The sequence below is a fragment of the Piliocolobus tephrosceles genome, chromosome 5 (genome assembly GCF_002776525.5).
Source record: "Piliocolobus tephrosceles isolate RC106 chromosome 5, ASM277652v3, whole genome shotgun sequence".
Lineage (NCBI taxonomy): Eukaryota > Metazoa > Chordata > Mammalia > Primates > Cercopithecidae > Piliocolobus > Piliocolobus tephrosceles.
This window is the reverse complement of record NC_045438.1, coordinates 42,660,708-42,679,016: the sequence shown is the minus strand read 5'-3', so window position 1 is coordinate 42,679,016 and position 18,309 is coordinate 42,660,708. Positions and strand designations below refer to the sequence as shown.

The 18,309-nt window shown below is 39.1% G+C and overlaps 1 protein-coding gene across 5 annotated transcripts in view; it reads right to left on the bottom strand.

The window, feature by feature from the left end:
• Window positions 1-18,309, bottom strand: part of PHACTR2 (phosphatase and actin regulator 2) — a 307,677-nt gene that overhangs the window by 160,615 nt on the left and 128,753 nt on the right. Inside the window, exon 1 of one of the 5 annotated variants that reach the window (XM_023183775.2) lies at window positions 4,587-4,831. The exons of 3 other annotated variants lie outside the window; for them this stretch is intronic. In XM_023183775.2, the coding sequence (XP_023039543.2) occupies window positions 4,587-4,632 (46 nt within the window). In that variant the 5' untranslated portion in view covers window positions 4,633-4,831. Of the gene's footprint in view, window positions 1-4,586; window positions 4,832-18,309 lie in introns of those variants that run through there. One more of the 5 variants, XM_023183776.2, reaches the window with a different exon arrangement.

Here is an 18,309-nt window from a genome sequence, read left to right as displayed (position 1 = left end):
ATTTTGCAAGACCCAGGTGAGTATATCTCTTGAGCTCTAGAGTTTGAGATAAGCCTGGGCAACACAGCAAAACTCCATGTCTAACAACAATACAAAAGTTAGCCAGGCATGGTGGTGGGCACCAGTGGTCCCAGCTACTCAAGAGGCTGATGTTGGAGGATCACTTGAGCCCAGAAGGTTGAGGCTGCAGTGAATGAGCCATGATCGCACCACTGCACTACACTGAAAACTACAAGCCGGGCGCGGTGGCTCAAGCTTGTAATCCCAGCACTTTGGGAGGCTGAGACAGGCGGATCACGAGGTCAGGAGATCGAGACCATCCTGGCTAACATGGTGAAACCCCATCTCTACTAAAAAAAATACAAAAAACTAGCAGGGCGAGGTGGCGGGCGCCTGTAGTCCCAGCTACTCCGGAGGCTGAGGCAGGAGAATGGCGTGAACCTGGGAGGCGGAGCTTGCAGTGAACTGAGATCGGGCCCCTGCACTCCAGCCTGGGCGACAGAGAGAGACTCCGTCTCCAAAAAAAAAAAAGAAAAAGAAAACCACAAAACATGGTGAAAAGAGAGAAGATATAAAGAAATGGAAAGACATCTATTTTCATGGATTAGAAGACTTCTTATTGTTAGACAGCAATACTACCCAAATTGATCTACAGGTTCAATACAATTGCTATCAAAATCCTAATTGGCTTTTTTGCAGAAATCGACAGGTTGATTGCAAAACTCATATGAAAAATGCAAGGGAACCAGAATAACCAGTAGAAACTTTTAAATGAACAAAGTTGAAAAACTCATAGTTCTAGGTTTCAAAATTTGCTACAAAGCTACAGTAATCTAGACATTGTGGTAATTGGCATTACCACATTGAGAGTCCAGAAGTAAACCCTTGCGTATACAGTCAATCAATTTTTGACAACAGTGGAACACCATTCAATGGGGAAAGAACTGTCTTTTCAACAAATGGTGCTGGAACAACTGGATATTCATAAGTAAAAGAATGAAGTTGAAACCCTACATCACACCACACATAAAAATTAACTCAAAATGTATTACTGACCTAAATGTAAGAGCCAAAATTATAAAACTCTCGGAAGAAAACATAGGTGTAAATCTTCTTGCATTGGTTAGGCAGTAGTTCTCAGATGTGATACCAAGAACACAAATTACAAAAGAAAAAGATTGATAAACTGCTCATCATCAAAACTTTAAAAGTCTGAGCAGCAAATCACACTATCAAGATGAAAGGACAACCCAGAGAATGGCAGAAAGTATTTGCAAATCATGTATCTGACAAGGGATTTGGATCTAGTACATAAAGAACTAAAACTCCAACGGAAGTCAAATTATCCAACTAAAATTAGGCAGAGGACCTGAAGACATTTTTTCCAAAGAAGATATACAAATGGCCAATAAGCAGATGAAAAGACGCTCAAAGTCATTAGTAATTAAAGGAAATCAAAACCATGGGATATAACTTCACACCTACTAAGATGGCTATAATCAAAAAGACAGTAACAAATGTTGGTAAGGATATGGAGAAATTGGAACTTTCATACACTGCTGGCAGGAATGTAAAATGGTCTAGCTTCTTTGGAAACTGCTTGGCAACACCATAAAAGGTTAAACATAGAACTACCTACCATATAATCTAGCAATTCCACTACTAAATATATACCTGAGAAATGAAAGCATATCTTCACAACAGCTTGTACAATAAGTTCAGAGCAGCATTATTCATAAATAGCCCAGAGCAGAAATAACCCAAATGTCCATCAACTGATAAATGGATAAATAAAATGTGGCATATTCGTACAGTAGAATATTATTTGGCAATAAAAAGAAATGAACAACTGATACATGCTACAACATGGATGACCCTTGAAAACATTATGCTAACTGAAAGAAGCCAGTCACAAAATGACACATTATGATTCTATTGATATGAAATGTTCTCACTAAGCAAATCTATAGAGACAGAAGAGTTGATTAGTGTTTAATTAAAGTAGAGCCTGCTGGTTGAATAGGGTGGGAATAGAGACTGAGGGTCACATAACATTGTGAACAAACTGAAAAACAATGAACTGTACACTTTCCATGGGTGAACTTTATAGTATGTGAATTATACATCAATACAGCTTTTTTTAAAATAATGGATCTAACTGCATATTTTCAGAAAAAATTATTAATGGTCTTCCTAGATCCCAGAGAATTAGGTGCAACCTAAATTGAAAGGCTCTAGAGAGCCTAAAGTCAAAACGGGGAGAAGCAAGCTAACTTCTAGCCTATAATGAAGATTTTTACAAAAGGCCAAATTGAGCGATAAGTATGAATAATTAAACTCTGTGCTATTGATTCCTTTGACTTAAACAGATTTTCACCCACTAAGCAATTAAGATGAGAATCATCTTTAATACTGTAATCCTAAGCAGCTGCTCCAGACTTAAACAACTAGTCGATGGCTAAGATCAAACAAGGATCTTCACACCATCTGGAAAGCCAGAGTTAAACAGCTAACAAGGAGTGAACAAAATACCTGGAATACTAGAGAGTTTGACAGTCTCAGACTCAGAAAAATACAGACAAGAATATAAAACTCAGCGAACGTTATTTTATTTTTTATTTTTATTTTTTGGTTTTCACTTAGAATCTGATGACAAACCTTCAGGGAAACGGGGTAGCTCTAATAGACTTAGAGATACTGGATACCACGAGAAAATTGTTCTGCTTTTACAATACCACAATTTAAGTCATAACCACTGTCATCCCTTAACTGAAAAATAAAAAACCCTCTATTTACGATGTATGGATTGGTCATTTCAATTCATACACATTTGTAATCCACAAAACTGAGGACCTGCAATTTAAGTATAACACCATTCTGTGAGATATTTTTCTGAATTATCTTCTATGATAAAGCATAACTTTTTGTTTAAAACACTTTTTACTTAAGTAGATTACAGGTTCTCATTATAATCAGTCATTTGATTTGGAATTATAGCAATCCGGGTGTTTTTTGCTGTACTGGGTAAGAGGCAGGGAGTCTCACTTCAGGATTTTATTTGCTTATTAGACATCATTTATATAGTACTCCTTGATTTTTATTAAGGCAAAATTTGCTTTTCTAATATTCACTCGAATAATATTTTGTGATAAAAATCACTAAATTCAGGACAATACTTTCTGTATACCTCTCGTATTGGAGTACTGATTTAATTCTGTCTTTGCCGGTGCACAAATTTAAAAATATAACCCTTCCTGGAACTGAAAAGAAGTCTCACACTACTTTAAGGTAAGACAAAGGAAATCGAGTCTTACTTGCACAAAATAGTTTTACTAAATTTAAAATCCTACTCAACCCCTCCCCGCAAAAATCTCTCGAAAAGCTATCAACATGAAGTCTTTTTGATGTTCAGAGCTGTAGCCCTGTCATTAATGGTAAAGAAGGTATATTCTGATTCTGATGTCTCTTCTTTGCAGAGAGGTCTTCTGTGATATTAACAGAAACCTCAGCAAAGCTTGTGGTATCTCAGGGAGTGCAGCTGTGCTACCTAAAGAAACCCACTGGGTATAAAGTGGGGTGGGAAGTTGGAATGACAGAATGCTATCTAGCTAGACATCCTGAGGCAGATTAAAAAACCTTCCTCTGTGCCCTGTCATTTCCTTTCAGCAAGATCCTGTTGATGTTTGCACAATTTCAAAAGTGTATCAAATATCTCAACGAACGACATAAATGGTTCCTTTGAGTTTTATTTTTAATCGTTGATGGAAAAATATCAAAATAGTACCTTTTAAATTTATTTCCTTATCCAATCACAAGTAACACTACCAAACAGTTTTTTTTGTTTGTTTGTTTTGTTTTTTTAAATCCCTACACTGCTGGGGAAATGCCAGACGTACCTTCCTTCCCTCTTTTTGTTTAAAAAAAGGGAAAAAAAGAGACTTTTAAAACAGAGCATTAGAACCCAGACACGTTACACACGTTTCCATACAACTAACTTTAGTCCTGGAGAACTAAGTTCATGAGATATGTTTCCCTAAATGTTATAGCTGCTATGTCTATTATAAACAAAACAAGTCTCATTTGAAACAATTACGCATTTCGGGGGTAGTTATTAAGTATTCAGCGTTCTGCCAGGATCAGGCGATCAGCGCTTCTACTCCAAATAACAAACCATAAATCAGTTGACAAGCTTGAAAGCATTCATTCCTAGTCTGCTCATAAATACAGAAAAACCTGTTGGCATGTTTCTCTTGCTCTCTAAGTTTCGCGTTTTTAAAAACACAGTAATACGCAAATGGCGTTTCCCGTAAGTTTCTGGCTCCGAAATAATTTGGATACAAAACCACAGCGAAGCACCGCGCACAGAAAAATGGAGCCTGTGCCTTTAAGGTAAAATCGGCTGGATCCCAAAAGGCATTCCTCTTTCACGACAAAGAGTTTGGCGAGCGCTACCTCTGGGGTTTCTCCGAGGGACTTGGCGGGTCCGAGCGGAACCCGACCAGACGACTAGCCCTGCCTGCCCCCGGGCCCCGCCGCCAGCCCCGCGCCCGCGCGGCTGGAGCGCATCGCGTGCGCCCGGGACTCACCGCTGCCGGGCTGCGGGGACAGCGTGGACACCGAGGTCTGGCCCATGACTGGGGTCGCAGGGCCAGGTCCAGCGATCACGCGGCTCCTTTGGTCCTTCGATCATGGGTCCGCTCCCAGCCAGACTTCCAAGCGTTCATGTCCCGGCCTGTGCCGAGCGGCCCGCCGGGTCCCCTCACCTTCTCCCCCGCGCGGGTCTCCCAGCCCGGCCGGCCGCAGCCGGCGCGGCGGATCCTGCCCAGCGGATGCCTGTCATTCCTCTATGCAGATTAGCTGGGGTCAGGGGTCACGGGGGAAGAAGGGGGGTGAGGGCGATAGGGAGGGGAGGAGGGGGAAGCGGGGGGAGGGCGCAGGAGCAGGGGATGGGGGAAGCCCCCGACCGGCCCCGCAGCACCCGCACCCCCTCAGGGTGGTAGGGAACTCAGGCTTTCAGGCTACTCCTCTTTAACTTAAAAGGTTCAAAGTCAAATGATCCTTAAGGACTACAAGAAAAGGAATTAAAGTATTTAGTCACGGTACTTAATTTAACAAAATTTGTTTCTTAAAAGTTATTTCCTTCCTTACATTCTATTTGCAGTATTGCGGCACTCTCATGTCCCGTGTCCATTTTTTTTTTTTCTCGTTTTAAAAATTACCTTCCTTTTAACAAATATAATTTTTTTTAAAAAAAGCATTAATGGCCTTAATCAGGCTCGATAACAAATCTAAATGATAGGTCTATGTGTGAGATCAACAAAGTATACTGTTTGCTGTCTCCTACCTGAAACTCTGGAGTGCTCACCTCTCCTTTATTTCAAAAGAATTACTGTGAAATAAAGTGATTAAAATACACAAAAGGGGAAAAGAACTATAACAAACTTGAAAGGTGAATTAAACCCTTCTATAATATCCTGCTAAATCTCAATTTTCTTAAAAATATGAATACAAATAAATATCCTTCATATTTACAATTGATGATTAGTATGACAAGTAATCTACATACTATATGTACAATGTGTGTGTGTATATATATATATACAGTATATGGAACATCTACATTTGGTGCATTAGATTGGATGGTGATTACTGGATGTGTTCATTTTATGAAAATTCATTGAGATGTCTAAAACGATGTGTGCACTTTGCTGAAGGTATATATTTCATTAAAAAGTAAAAAATACCAGAAAGTGCAATATATTTAGGTCATTTACCACAGCTTTCTGAACTAACATGAAAATCATTTTTTTCTAAAATTTTTATTATTAAGATTGTGCAGACCTTGTCTGATTTTTTTGAAAGACACTTGTCTGTTTCGTCATGGTTAATTAAGTTGCCCTATTCTTTTCACACCCAAACAGCCCACCCACCACTGTGAGGAAGATCTTTTCCCTAGAACAGTGTGATCCCTTATCTTCTTCCCTTTGCCTAATTCACTCTTAAGAAACAGTGATTTTTTTTTTTAATGAAATTGAGGATTTAACCAAAATGTGAGTTCTAATTAGGACAATAAAATTAATCCTAACTACATTTCCTTATAAATACAAAAATGTGTCTTGGAAACACATCCCACCTGGGGAGCTAAGCGATGAGAGTAAGCAATTATAATGGCTGGCTCCTCCAGCTCTTTGCTTTGAGTTGCTGTAAGAAAAAAAAAAAAACAAACAAAAGTGGTTAAAGGTAAGTTAAGAGGGAGAATGACTCACTCTTCCTTTTGACGGAGCCTATCTGATAAAGGGTCACTGATCAGAGGAAAATACACAGTAAATTTTGCATATTCAAAATATGTAACTATAATAATTTTTAAATACTGATGAAAGTTAAACTTTGAGGTTGCTATCATTTCTTCTTTTCCTCAAGAAACGATGGTATGTTTCTATTACTTCTATAAATTCTTATTTCAAAGATCAAGGAAGTGCACTTTAGTTCCAGTTTTTCAGGATTTGCTTAATACAGTTATATTTACCTTATTCAAGACCTTTCATGATTTGCTAGTTAATATAATCTTCAGCCTCATCTGGGATTCCTATAATACCCCAACCAGGTTAGGCAATTTTCTCTGAAACTCTTCCAGTTCCATTACATTATCCTTGAAGCATGTCAACCAAAACTGCAGGAAGTGTGCATTAAGGTTTCTTTCTAAGAGTGGGACGGTTCTTGTTCTTGGTTTCTAGAGCTTCTGATGGGGCTTGGCATTTAAGTGGCCTTTTTTTTATCACAGCTAACAAGTTATACTAATAAACATAGAAAACGTCTACAGAAATCTCTAAATTTCATTTCTAGGTTGTAACACAAGGTTAGAAATTACCATTTAACAAGAGAATGTTAAGATAATTTTCCCCCAAATTGCCTTACTCTTGCCTTATTAGAACTCACACAGTTTTAAGAGTTCTGGGTGTTAATCCCATGGGTTTATAGTTTAACTCTGGAAACATTTAATGTCATCTGAAAGGTATGGACATTTCTCTGTATACTACCTCTCTCTAGGGAATTTATTAAAATGCTAAGCAAGATTAGTTTCAATACCTAACTCTGAAGAAGCTATCTATTTGTAATTCTGCAGCATTTATCCCATTGGTCCCACTCTTTGTTCTCTATTTTTAAACCAATCTCTTATCTAGTGATATCCTGGTAAATGCTTAACTGGTTTGGGCTGGGGGTGAGGAGGCAGGAGGTGGCCTCAGACTGCTTTGTTTATTGTGATGTAAATACTCCTGCAATGACCTATTCTACAGGCCTCCAACCAGCTAGCAAAACTGATATCAAACAGCTTGCAGAATTCCTTGAAATGTAACAATTTGACCCGCCAGCCTGTGTAAACTGCCTTCAGCACACCACTACTTTTCTCTGTTATAATAATGCCGCATTATATCATACCATGGCTGAGTTTGAGGAATAGCTTCTATTTAGCCTTCCTAAAAATAAAGACTAATGGCATCTACTGATTTTTTCCACGGAACACTCTAAATATTTTTCAAGCTCTGAAAGAACTACTGTGATTATTCATTTATTTCCAGCAAGAAATTAAAGTAAGTGAATTAGTGAGACAGAATTTCCCCTTCTGAAAGCCAGTGTGCCTTTACGACAAAAAGTTGTACTTATTAGGTTTTCAAGCATTCTGCCCTGTAACACAGACTTCACTGGCTTGTCTGATGTGGGAAGTCTTTGCTTCACCCGCCTGGGGTACCCAAAGTGACACTTGCACTCCTCCTGGATGGAAGCCACTCTATCTATTAGGTAAAGTTAAAGTGGACATAAGCCTAAACATTGGCAATCTGGACCATTTGTGAGAAAATCCTTTGCTAGGTCAAAGTCCAAGTGGCACACATACAACTTGGTGCCTTTAGAGAAGATGGTGTACAATTACTACAGTCACCACTATCAAATCCTGTAACTTAGGTTACTGCCAGACTTTTCTAGGCAGCCCAATCTAGCATGGAGCAGGAAGAAGAGGGAACCGTCCTCAGAACACGAATGCCATGACTACTAATCCTGGAGGTCTCTGCCTTGTCCAGATGCTGCCAGCTGTGTGAGGACTCATTTTGAGACCCCAGCTGTTAGGGGTGGAGGAATTATGGTGGGAGGGAAGGGGTAGTCAGAGTCCCAAGAGATGAGATGGTTGATCAGAACAGCAGTGACCTGGGAGGCAACAGTGGTTGATAGTGGCCATATACAAGCAGATGAAGATTATATTAATTGACACCCTTATTTCTGGATTTGACCATAAACATCCTGCGAATTAGTGACATTTCCTTGGCTAATGGGAATTACAGCCATAGAAAAATTCTTTCTTAATGGGAAGGAAATGAATTAAAATTTAGCAGTTCTGCTAATAGGATACTAAAAACTGATATGCAAAAGTTGTTTTAACTATTCAGGTAGTTTGTACTAGAAGATCTTCTGGTTTTTAAAAACTTTGTATTTCTTCAAAATTTGGCTACATTTTGTAAGAGTCGGCTTACTTAGAAAAATATAAAAAGCGAATGGGAGCTTTACTAGATATTCTAAATTCAGTGAAAACTGTATATGTAACTAATGTTTACTTTGTAAAATGTTACTCTATAGAAGTTGCAACTAAATGGCTACTATATCTTAGATTTTAACAATTCTGAGAGATGCTGGTTTTAACAGGATAATGCTAAAAGACAAAGGGAAGCTTTTGTTAAGGAAAGAATTACAACTTTGCATATTCTAGTTATATTAAGCATCAGTAGAAGACCACATTCCACAAGTATTAGAACAGGAAGCAAACCTGAAAGACAGGCTTTTCTATCCTATTGTTCTCATATTTTCATGTGATTTATTTCCTGAGTTTTCCTTCTTCTGCTTGCTCAAGCTAAAAGGATTAACAAAATACCTAGCCTCTGCCTCACCCCGCATGAGTCTCTGCAGAGGCAGGGTGTGGCTCACGTGTGCTTACTTACTGAGTGAGCCCCACAGTTGGAAGATTTATGCTGGAAAATAAAGACCTCAAGGGGTGGTGCTGGAATTTCCTTTTCCAAAGACATTCTCCCTACCCTGGGAGGAAAAGTGTCTTTAATTTTGCTCTACTTCATTTCATAAGCAAAACAAAGTACTCATCCACAGTATTAAAACTCCAAAAATTGCCATAAAATGAATAATCTTTAGTTTATTCACCAAAATCTAAAGAGAACAGTCCTTAAAGACATCTTTTAAGGCCCGGCGCGGTGGCTCAAGCCTGTAATCCCAGCACTTTGGGAGGCCGAGACGGGCGGATCACGAGGTCAGAAGATCGAGACCATCCTGGCTAACACGGTGAACCTGGGAGGCGGAGCTTGCAGTGAGCTGAGATCCGGCCACTGCACTCCAGCCTGGGCGACAGAGCGAGACTCCGTCTCAAAAAAAAAAAAAAAAAAAAAAGACATCTTTTATATGACTGCCCAATTTACCCAAAATAATTGCTTCCAAATCTTTGTTTTGTTAACCATCACATCCATCCTTGCAAACTAACAAAATTTGCCTGGCAAATAGAGGGTACTCAATATGTAGATGATCAATTAAAAATAAGCATTTATGTTATCTCCTTAATGATAACTTCCAAGTATGGACAAAAAAAATCCGGGAATACATGTAAAATTTTGGTAATAATATAGTATGTTGACTCCATAGCAAGAGAACATCAAGTCTGTTGGTGACTATAAATTTTCTTTTGTATGCCACTCTGAAATAATCATCTACTCATTCAACTAGAATTGACTGAGGACCTCCTATGGGCGTGGCACCTCTGGCACATGGGCATAAGGAAAGTGAGGTACGGACTCTCCCGTGGCGGAGCTCATAGTATGGGTACGGGGTGGGGGGTGGGGTGGGTGTTGCAGCCTACAAATACATGATCCTAACAGTGGAGGAACAGAAAAGTTGTTCCTCCAGCTGGGAGTGGTGACTCATGCCTGTAATCCCAGCACTTTTGGGAGGACCAGGTGGGCAGATCACCTGAGGTCAGGAGCTCGAGACCAGTCAGGCCAACACGGTGAAACTAAAAATACAAAAATTATCCCGCTGTGGTGGCGCACTCCTGTAATCTCAGCTACTAGGGAGGCTGAGACAGGAGAATCACTTGAACCCGAGAGGTGGAGGTTGCAGTGAGCCGAGATTGAGCCATTGCACTCCAGCCTGGGCAACAGAGTGAGACTCCATCTCAAAAAAAAAAGAGACAACAACAACTAGTAGTTTGTTCCTCCAGTTGCTAGGGGTGCCCAGTAGGCTGGTACAGAAGGCTCTGAACTTTAGCAAATTACTAAATACATATTTTTGCCATACAGAGGTGCTCATTCATTCTGAAGTTGCCCCAAGACTGTGAAGTGCTTCCTGAATTAAAGAAAGATTAAATTCTAATAGCATGTGGTCAGAATTAAGTGTATTTGTTTGTTGCTTGCAGCTTTTTTGTCTTTCTTTTTTTTTTTTTTAATTTTGAGACAGGGTCTTGCTCTGTGGCCCAGGCTGGAGTGCAGTGGTATAATCATTGCTCACTGTAGCCTTGAACTCCTGGGCTCAAGTAATCCTCCCACTCCAGCCTCCCGAGTAGCTGGGACTACAGGTGCCCCCCACCATGCCCAGCTAATTATTTGTATTTTTTTTTTTTTTTTTTAGAGATAGGGTCTCCTTATATTGCCCAGGCTTGCTTGTAGTTTTTTGAAGAATAAGTTATGGACCCTGAAATGTATCAATTTCAAGCAAACCATTCAATAAATTTTAATAAACATGTAATCCAACCAACAGCACAATCAAGTTTCAGAAAACTTTGAGAACCCTCACCTACTCCATCATGTCCTTTTGCAGTTAATTCCTGTTTCACATCCTTATACCACCCCTGGCATTAGGGAACTGCCGACCTGTTTTCCATGTCCATAGTTTTGATTTATCTAAAATTTCTTACAAATAGAATAATATTATATACAGTTTTTTTTAAATCTGGCTTGTTTCATCTAATGTTTTTGATATTCATCCATGTTGCTCTGTTTTATCTGTATTTTGTTCCTTTTTGTTCTAGGTTGCCTTCCATTGTATGGCTATACAAAAGTTTGCTTACCTATTTACCAATTAATGGGCATTTGGGATGTAACTATATTTCACTGTATTCCTGCTCTATGAAAAGACTTTGGGTCTATATTGTGTTACATATGTGCTAGTTCTGTATTAATAATAACTCACTGATTGGTTCACCATTCACTCAATAAATATTTATTATGCATCTCCTTTGTACCTGTCTCTGTTCTTGGTACTTAGGCGATAGAATTGTACAAAATACAAAAACCCCTGCACTCATAGAGCTTCCATTCTAATGGAATGACAGAAAATAAGCAGTAAACATAATAAACCAGTAAACTTTATAACAACTTAGAAGATGAAACGTGCTATGAAATACAGAAGAATAAGAGAGGTTGGACTGGCATGTAGTGGTCACAGTAGTCCTCACTGAGAAGATAATGTTTAAGCAAAAACACGAAGGAGGTAATGGAGTTAACCATATGGCTATCTGGGTAAGAGGTGTTCCAAGAAGAAAGATCCAGTTAATATAAAGACAGGAGCATGGCATGTGTTTGAGAAACCCAGGGTAAATGGGGTGGTTGGAGTATATAGAATAAGAGAGGTAAAGATGAGGAGAAGAAGATTATAACCAGGTAGGACCTTGCAGTTAACTATAAAGACTTTGGGCCAGGGGCGGTGGCTCAGACCTGTAATCCCAGCACTTTGAGAGGCCAAGTTGGGTGGATCACGAGGTCAGGAGTTCAAGACAAGCCTGGCCAACATGGTGGAACCCCATCTCTACAAAAATCAGCTAGGCGCGGTGATGCGTTCCTGTAATCCCAGCTACTTGGGAGGCTGAGGCAGGAGAATTGCTTGAACTGGGAACCAGGAGGTGGAGGTTGCAGTGAGCTGAGATCGCGCCACTGCACTCCAGCTTGGGATACAAAGCGAACTCCATTTCAAAAAAAAAAAAAAAAAAAAAACCTTGGCCTTCTTCTTCTCCAAAGAATCACAACTCCTCACCAGGAAGGCAACAAAAATGGATAGAGAAAGAGTTTGATGAATTGATAGAAGTAGGTTTCAAAAGGTGGGTAATAACAAACTCCTCCAAGCTAAAGGAGCATGTTCTAACCCAATACAAGGAAGCTAAGAACCTGGAAAAAAGGTTAGAGGAATTGCTAACTAGAATCACCAGTTTAGAGAAGAACATAAATGACCTGATGGAGCTGAAAAACACAGCACAAGAACTTCGTGAAGCATACACAAGTATCAACAGCCAAATTGATCAGGTGGAAGAAAGAATATCAGAGATTGAAGATCAACATAATGAAATAAAGTGTGAAGACAAGCTTAGAGAAAAAAGAATGAAAAGCAATGAACAAAGCCTCCAAGAAATATGGGACTATGTGAAAAGACCAAACCTACGTTTGATTGGTGTACCTGAAAGTGACAAGGAGAATGGAACCAAGTTGGAAAACACTCTTCAGGATATTCAACTTAGAAGATGAAAAGTGCCCCAACCTAACAAGACATGCCCACATTCAAACTCAGGAAATACAGAGAACACCACAAAGATACTCCTCAAGAAGAGCAACCCCAAGACACATAATTGTCAGATTCACTAAGGTTGAAATGAAGGAAAAAAAATGTTAAGGGCAGCCAGAGAGAAAGGTCAAGTTACCCATAAAAACAAGCCCAACAGACTAGCAGCGGATCTCTCAGCAAAAACCCTACAAGCCAGAGGACAGTGGGGACCAATATTCAACATTCATAAAGAAAAGAATTTTCGACCCAGAATTTCATATCCAACCAAACTAAGCTTCATAAGTAAAGGAGAAATAAGATCCTTTATAGACAAGCAAATGCTGAGAGATATCACCACCAGGCTGCCTTACAAGAGCACCTGAAGGAAGCACCAAATATGGAAAGGAAAAACTGGTACCAGCCACTGCAAAAACATACCAAATCGTAAAGGCCAGCGACACTATGAAGAAACTGCATCAACTAACAGGCAAAATAACCAACTAGCATCATAATGACGGGATCATATTCACACATAACAATGTTAACCTTAAATGTAAACAGGCTAAATGCCCCAACTAAAAGACACAGATTGGCAAACTAGATAAAGAGTCAAGACTCATAAGTGTGCAAAGACACACATAGGCTCAAAATAAAGGGATGGAGGAATATTTACCAAGCAAATTGGAAGCAAATGAAAAAAAAAAAAAAAAAAAAGCAGGGGTTGCAATCCTAGTCTCTGATAAAACAGACTTTAAACCAACAAAGATCAAAAGAGAAAAGGCTATTACATAATGGTAAAGGGATCAATGCAACAAGAAGAACTAACTATCCTAAATATATATGCATGAAATATAGGAGCACCATGATTTATAAAGCAAGTTCTTAGAGACCTACAAAGAGACTTAGACTCCCACACAATAGTAATGGGAGACTTTAGCATGCCACTGTCCCTAATGGACAGATCAATGAGACAGAAAATTAACAAGGATATTCAAGACTTGAACTCAGCTCTGAACAAAGCAGACCTAATAGACATCTACAGAATTCTACATCTGAAATAAACAAAACATACATTCTTCTCAGCACATCGCACTTATTCTAAAATTGACCACATAATTGGAAGTAAAACACTCCTCAGCAAATGTAAAACAACAGAAATCACAACAAACTGTCTCTCAGAACACAGTGCAATCAAATTAGAAGTCAGGATTAAGAAACTTACTCAAAACTGCACAACTACATGGAAACTGAACAACCTGCTCCTGAATGACTACTGGGTAAATAACGAAATTAAGGCAGAAATAAATAAGTTATTTGAAACCAGTGAGAAAAAAGACACAGCACACCAGAATCTCTGGGACACAGCTAAGGCAGTGTTTAGAGGGAAATTTATAGCACTAAATGCCCACAGGAGAAAGCAGGAAAGATCTAAAATCAACACCCTAACATCACAATTAAAAGAACTAGAGAAGCAAGAGCAAACACATTCAAAAGCTAGCAGAAAACAAGAAATAACTAAGATCAGGGCAGAACTGAAGGAGACACAGAAACGAAAAACCCGTCAAAAAATAAATGAAAGCAGAAGCTGGTTTTTTGAAAAGATTAACAAAATAGAACACTACCAGACTAATAAAGAAGAAAAGAGAGAAGAATCAAGTAGACACAATAAAAAATGATAAAGGGGATATCACCACTGATCCCACAGAAATACAAACTACTATCAGAGAATACTATAAACACCTCTATCCAAATAAACTAGAAAATCTGGAAGAAGTGGATAAATTCCTATACACATACATCCTCCCAAGACTAAACCAGGAAGAAGTCGAATGCCTTAATAGACCAATAACAAGTTCTGAAATTGAGGCAGTAATGAATAGCCTACCAACCAAAAAAAAAAAAAAAAAAAAAAAAGCCCAGGACCAGACAGATTCAGAGCTGAATTATACCAGAGGTACAGAGAGGAGCACTATTCCAAACAATAGAAAAAGAGGGATGCCTCCCTAACTCATTTTATGAGGCCAACATCATCCTGATACCAAAACCTGGCAGAGACACAACAAAAAAAGAAAATTTCTGGCCAATATTCCTGATGAATACAGATGTGAAAATCCTCAATAAATTCTGGCAAACCAATTCCAGCAGCACATCAAAAAGCTTATCCACCATGATCAAGTCAGCTCCATCCCTGGGATGCAAGGCTGGTTCAACATATGCAAATCAATAAATGTAATCCATCACATAAACAGAACCAATGACAAAAACCACATGATTATCTCAATAGATGCAGAAAAGACCTTTGAGAAAACATCCCTTTAGGCTAAAAACTCTAAATAAACTAGGTATTGATGGGATGTATCTCAAAATAATAAGAGCTATTTATGACAAACCCACAGCCAATAACATACTGAATGGGCAAAAGCTGGAAGCATTCCCTTTGAAAACTGGCACAAGACAAGGATGCCCTCTCTCACCACTCCTATTCAACATAGTATTGGAAGTTCTGGCCAGGGCAATCAGGCAAGAGAAAGAAATAAAGCACATTCAAATAGGAAGACAAGAAGTCAAATTGTCTCTGTCTGCAGATGACATCACTGTATATTTAGAAAACCCCATCATCTCAGCCCCAAATCTCCTTAAGCTGATAAGCAACTTCAGCAAAGTCTCAGGATACAAAATCAATGTGCAAAAATCACAAACATTACTATACATCAATAACAGACAAACAGAGAGCAAAACCTTGAGTGAACTCCAATTCACAATTGCTACAAAGAGAATAAAATACCTAGGAATACAACTTACAAGGGATGTGAAGGACCTCTTCAAGGAGAACTGCAAATTACTGCTCAAGGAAATAAGAGAGGACAGAAACAAACGGGAAAACATTCCATGCTCATGGATAGGAAGAATCAATATCATAAAAATGGCCAGACTGTCCAAAGTAATGTATAGATTCAATGCTATCCCCATGAAGCTATCATTGACTTTCTTCAAAGAATTTTTAAAAACTACTTTAAATTCCATATGGAACCAAAAAAGAACTTGTATAGCCAAAACAATCCTAAGCAAAAAGAGCAAAGCTGGAGGCCTCTCACTACCTGACTTGAAACTATACTACAAGGCTGCAGTAACCAAAACAGCATGGTACTGGTACCAAAACAGATATATACACCAAAGGAACAGAGAAGAGGCCTCAGAAATAACGCCACACATCTACAACTATCTGATCTTTGACAAATGTTACAAAAACAAGCAATGGAGAAAGGATTCCCTATTTAATAAATGGTGCTGAGAAAACTGGCTAGCCATATGCAGAAAACTGAAACTGGACCCCTTCCTTATACCTTATACAAAAATTAACTGAAGATGGATTAAAGACTTAAACGTAAGACCTAACACCATAAAAACCCTTGAAGAAAACCTAGGCAATACCATTCAGGACATAGGCATGGGCAAAGACTTCATGACTAAAACACCAAAAGCAATGGCAACAAAAGCCAAAATTGACAAATGGGAGCTAATTAAACTAAAGAGCTTCTGCACAGCAAAAGAAACTCTCAGCAGAGTAAACAGGCAACCTACAGAATGGGAGAAAATTTTTGCAATCTATCCATCTGACGAAGGGCTAATATCCAGAATCTACAAGGAACTTAAACAAATTTACAAGACAAAATCAAATAACTCCATCAAAAAGCGGGCAAAGGATATAAAGAGACACTTCTCAAAAGAAGACATTTATGTGGCCAACAAACATATGAAAGAAAACTCATCATCACTGGGCATTAGAGAAATGCAAATCAAAACCACAGTGAGATACTATCTCACAGCAGTTAGCACGGCAATCATTAAAAAGTCAAGAAACAACAGATGCTGGAGAGGATGTGGAGAAATAGGAACACTTCTACACTATTGTTGGGCATGTAAATTAGTTCATCCATTGTGGAAGACACTGTGGCAATTCCTCAAGGATCTAGAACCAGAAATACCATTTGACCCAGCAATTCCATTACTGGGTATATACCCAAAGGGTAATAAATCATGCTACTAGAAAGATACATGCACATGTATGTTTATTGCAGCACTGTTCACAATAGGAAAGACTTGGAACCAAGCCAAATGCCCATCAGTGATAGACTGGATAAAGAAAATGTGGCACATATACACCATGGGATACTATGCAGCCATGAAAAAGGATTAGTTCATGTCCTTTGCAGAGACATGGATGAAGCTGGAAACCATCATCCTCAGCAAACTCACACAGGAACAGAAAACCAAATACTGCATGTTCTCACTCATAAGTGGGAGTTGAACAATGAGAACACATGGACATAGGGAGGGGAACATCACACACTGGGGTCTGTTGGGGGGTGGGGTGGGGGCCTAGGGGAGGGATCGCATTAGGAGAAATACCTAATGTAGATGATGGGTTTATGGGTGCAGCAAACCACCATGGCACGTGTATACCTATATAACAAACTGGCACATTCTGCACATGTATCCCAGAACTTAAAGTATAATAAAATAAAAAATAAAAATAGTAACAAAGATTTTGGCTTTTACTGTGAGTGAGATAAGGTTGCAATGACAGTTTCAAACATAGTAGTGACATGATCTGGCTTTTGTTTTAAAAATCACTGTGGCTTCTGAGTAGAGAACAGAGGAGACAACATTAGAAGCAAAGAGACCAGGAGAAACTACAGGAATAATCCAGACCAGAAATGATAGTGGCTTAAACCAGGTTGGTAGCAGTGGGTCTAATGAAATGCACCTGGATTCTGGGCTCATTTTGAAAATGGAACCAATATTCCTTATGGATTGATTGTGGGGTGTGGGAGACAAAAGATGACAGAAGGAAGACTATCAAAATTTTTTCTGAGCAATTAAAAAGATCAAATTGCCATTACTTAAAACTAGCACAACAGTGAGTGGAGTAGATTTGGAATAGAAAATTAGAAGTTCAGTTTTGAGATGTCCACTAGACTTCCAAGTAGAGAATAAAAACAATCCCATGTGTCGCCAAGGGAAAGAACAAATTAATGTATACCTAAACACATCCTAGTGAAACAGAGCAGCAAAAATGCAGAGAAAATTTAGAAAGCAGTACGCAGAAAAGGCAAATGCCACTTTAAGGAATCATAATAAATCCAAGCCAATGATAGAACTATTTTTTCTTAGTGTTTTGAAGAAGCAATTGTCAACTTAGAATTCTATATCCAGGTAAACACTCATTCACTAAATCAATCATTCACTAAAAGTAATTAATCACTGAAAACATCTACAAGATATTCCTCAGCAAGAAAGAAAATGAACTCAGGCCAGGTGTGGTGGCTCATGCCTGTAATCGCAGCACTTTGGGAGGCCTAGGCGGGCAGTTCACTTGAGGCCAGGAGTTCAAGACCAGCTTGGCCAACATGGTGAAACCCCATCTCTACTAAAAATACAAGAAAATAGCCAGGTGTGTACACAGGTGCCTGTAGCCCCAGCTACTTGGGAGGCTGAGTCAGGGGAATCATTTGAACCAGGGAGGCAGAGGCTGCAATGAGCCGAGATTGTACTACTGCACTCCAGTCTGGGTGACAGAGCAAGACAGTGAAAAAAAAAAAGAAAGAAAGAAAGAAGGGAGGGAGGAAGGGAAGGGAAGGGCAGAAGGAAGGAAGGAAGGAAGAGAGAGAGAGAGAAAGGAAGGAAAGAAGGAAGGAAGGAAGGAAGGAAGGAAGGAAGGAAGGAAGGAAGGAA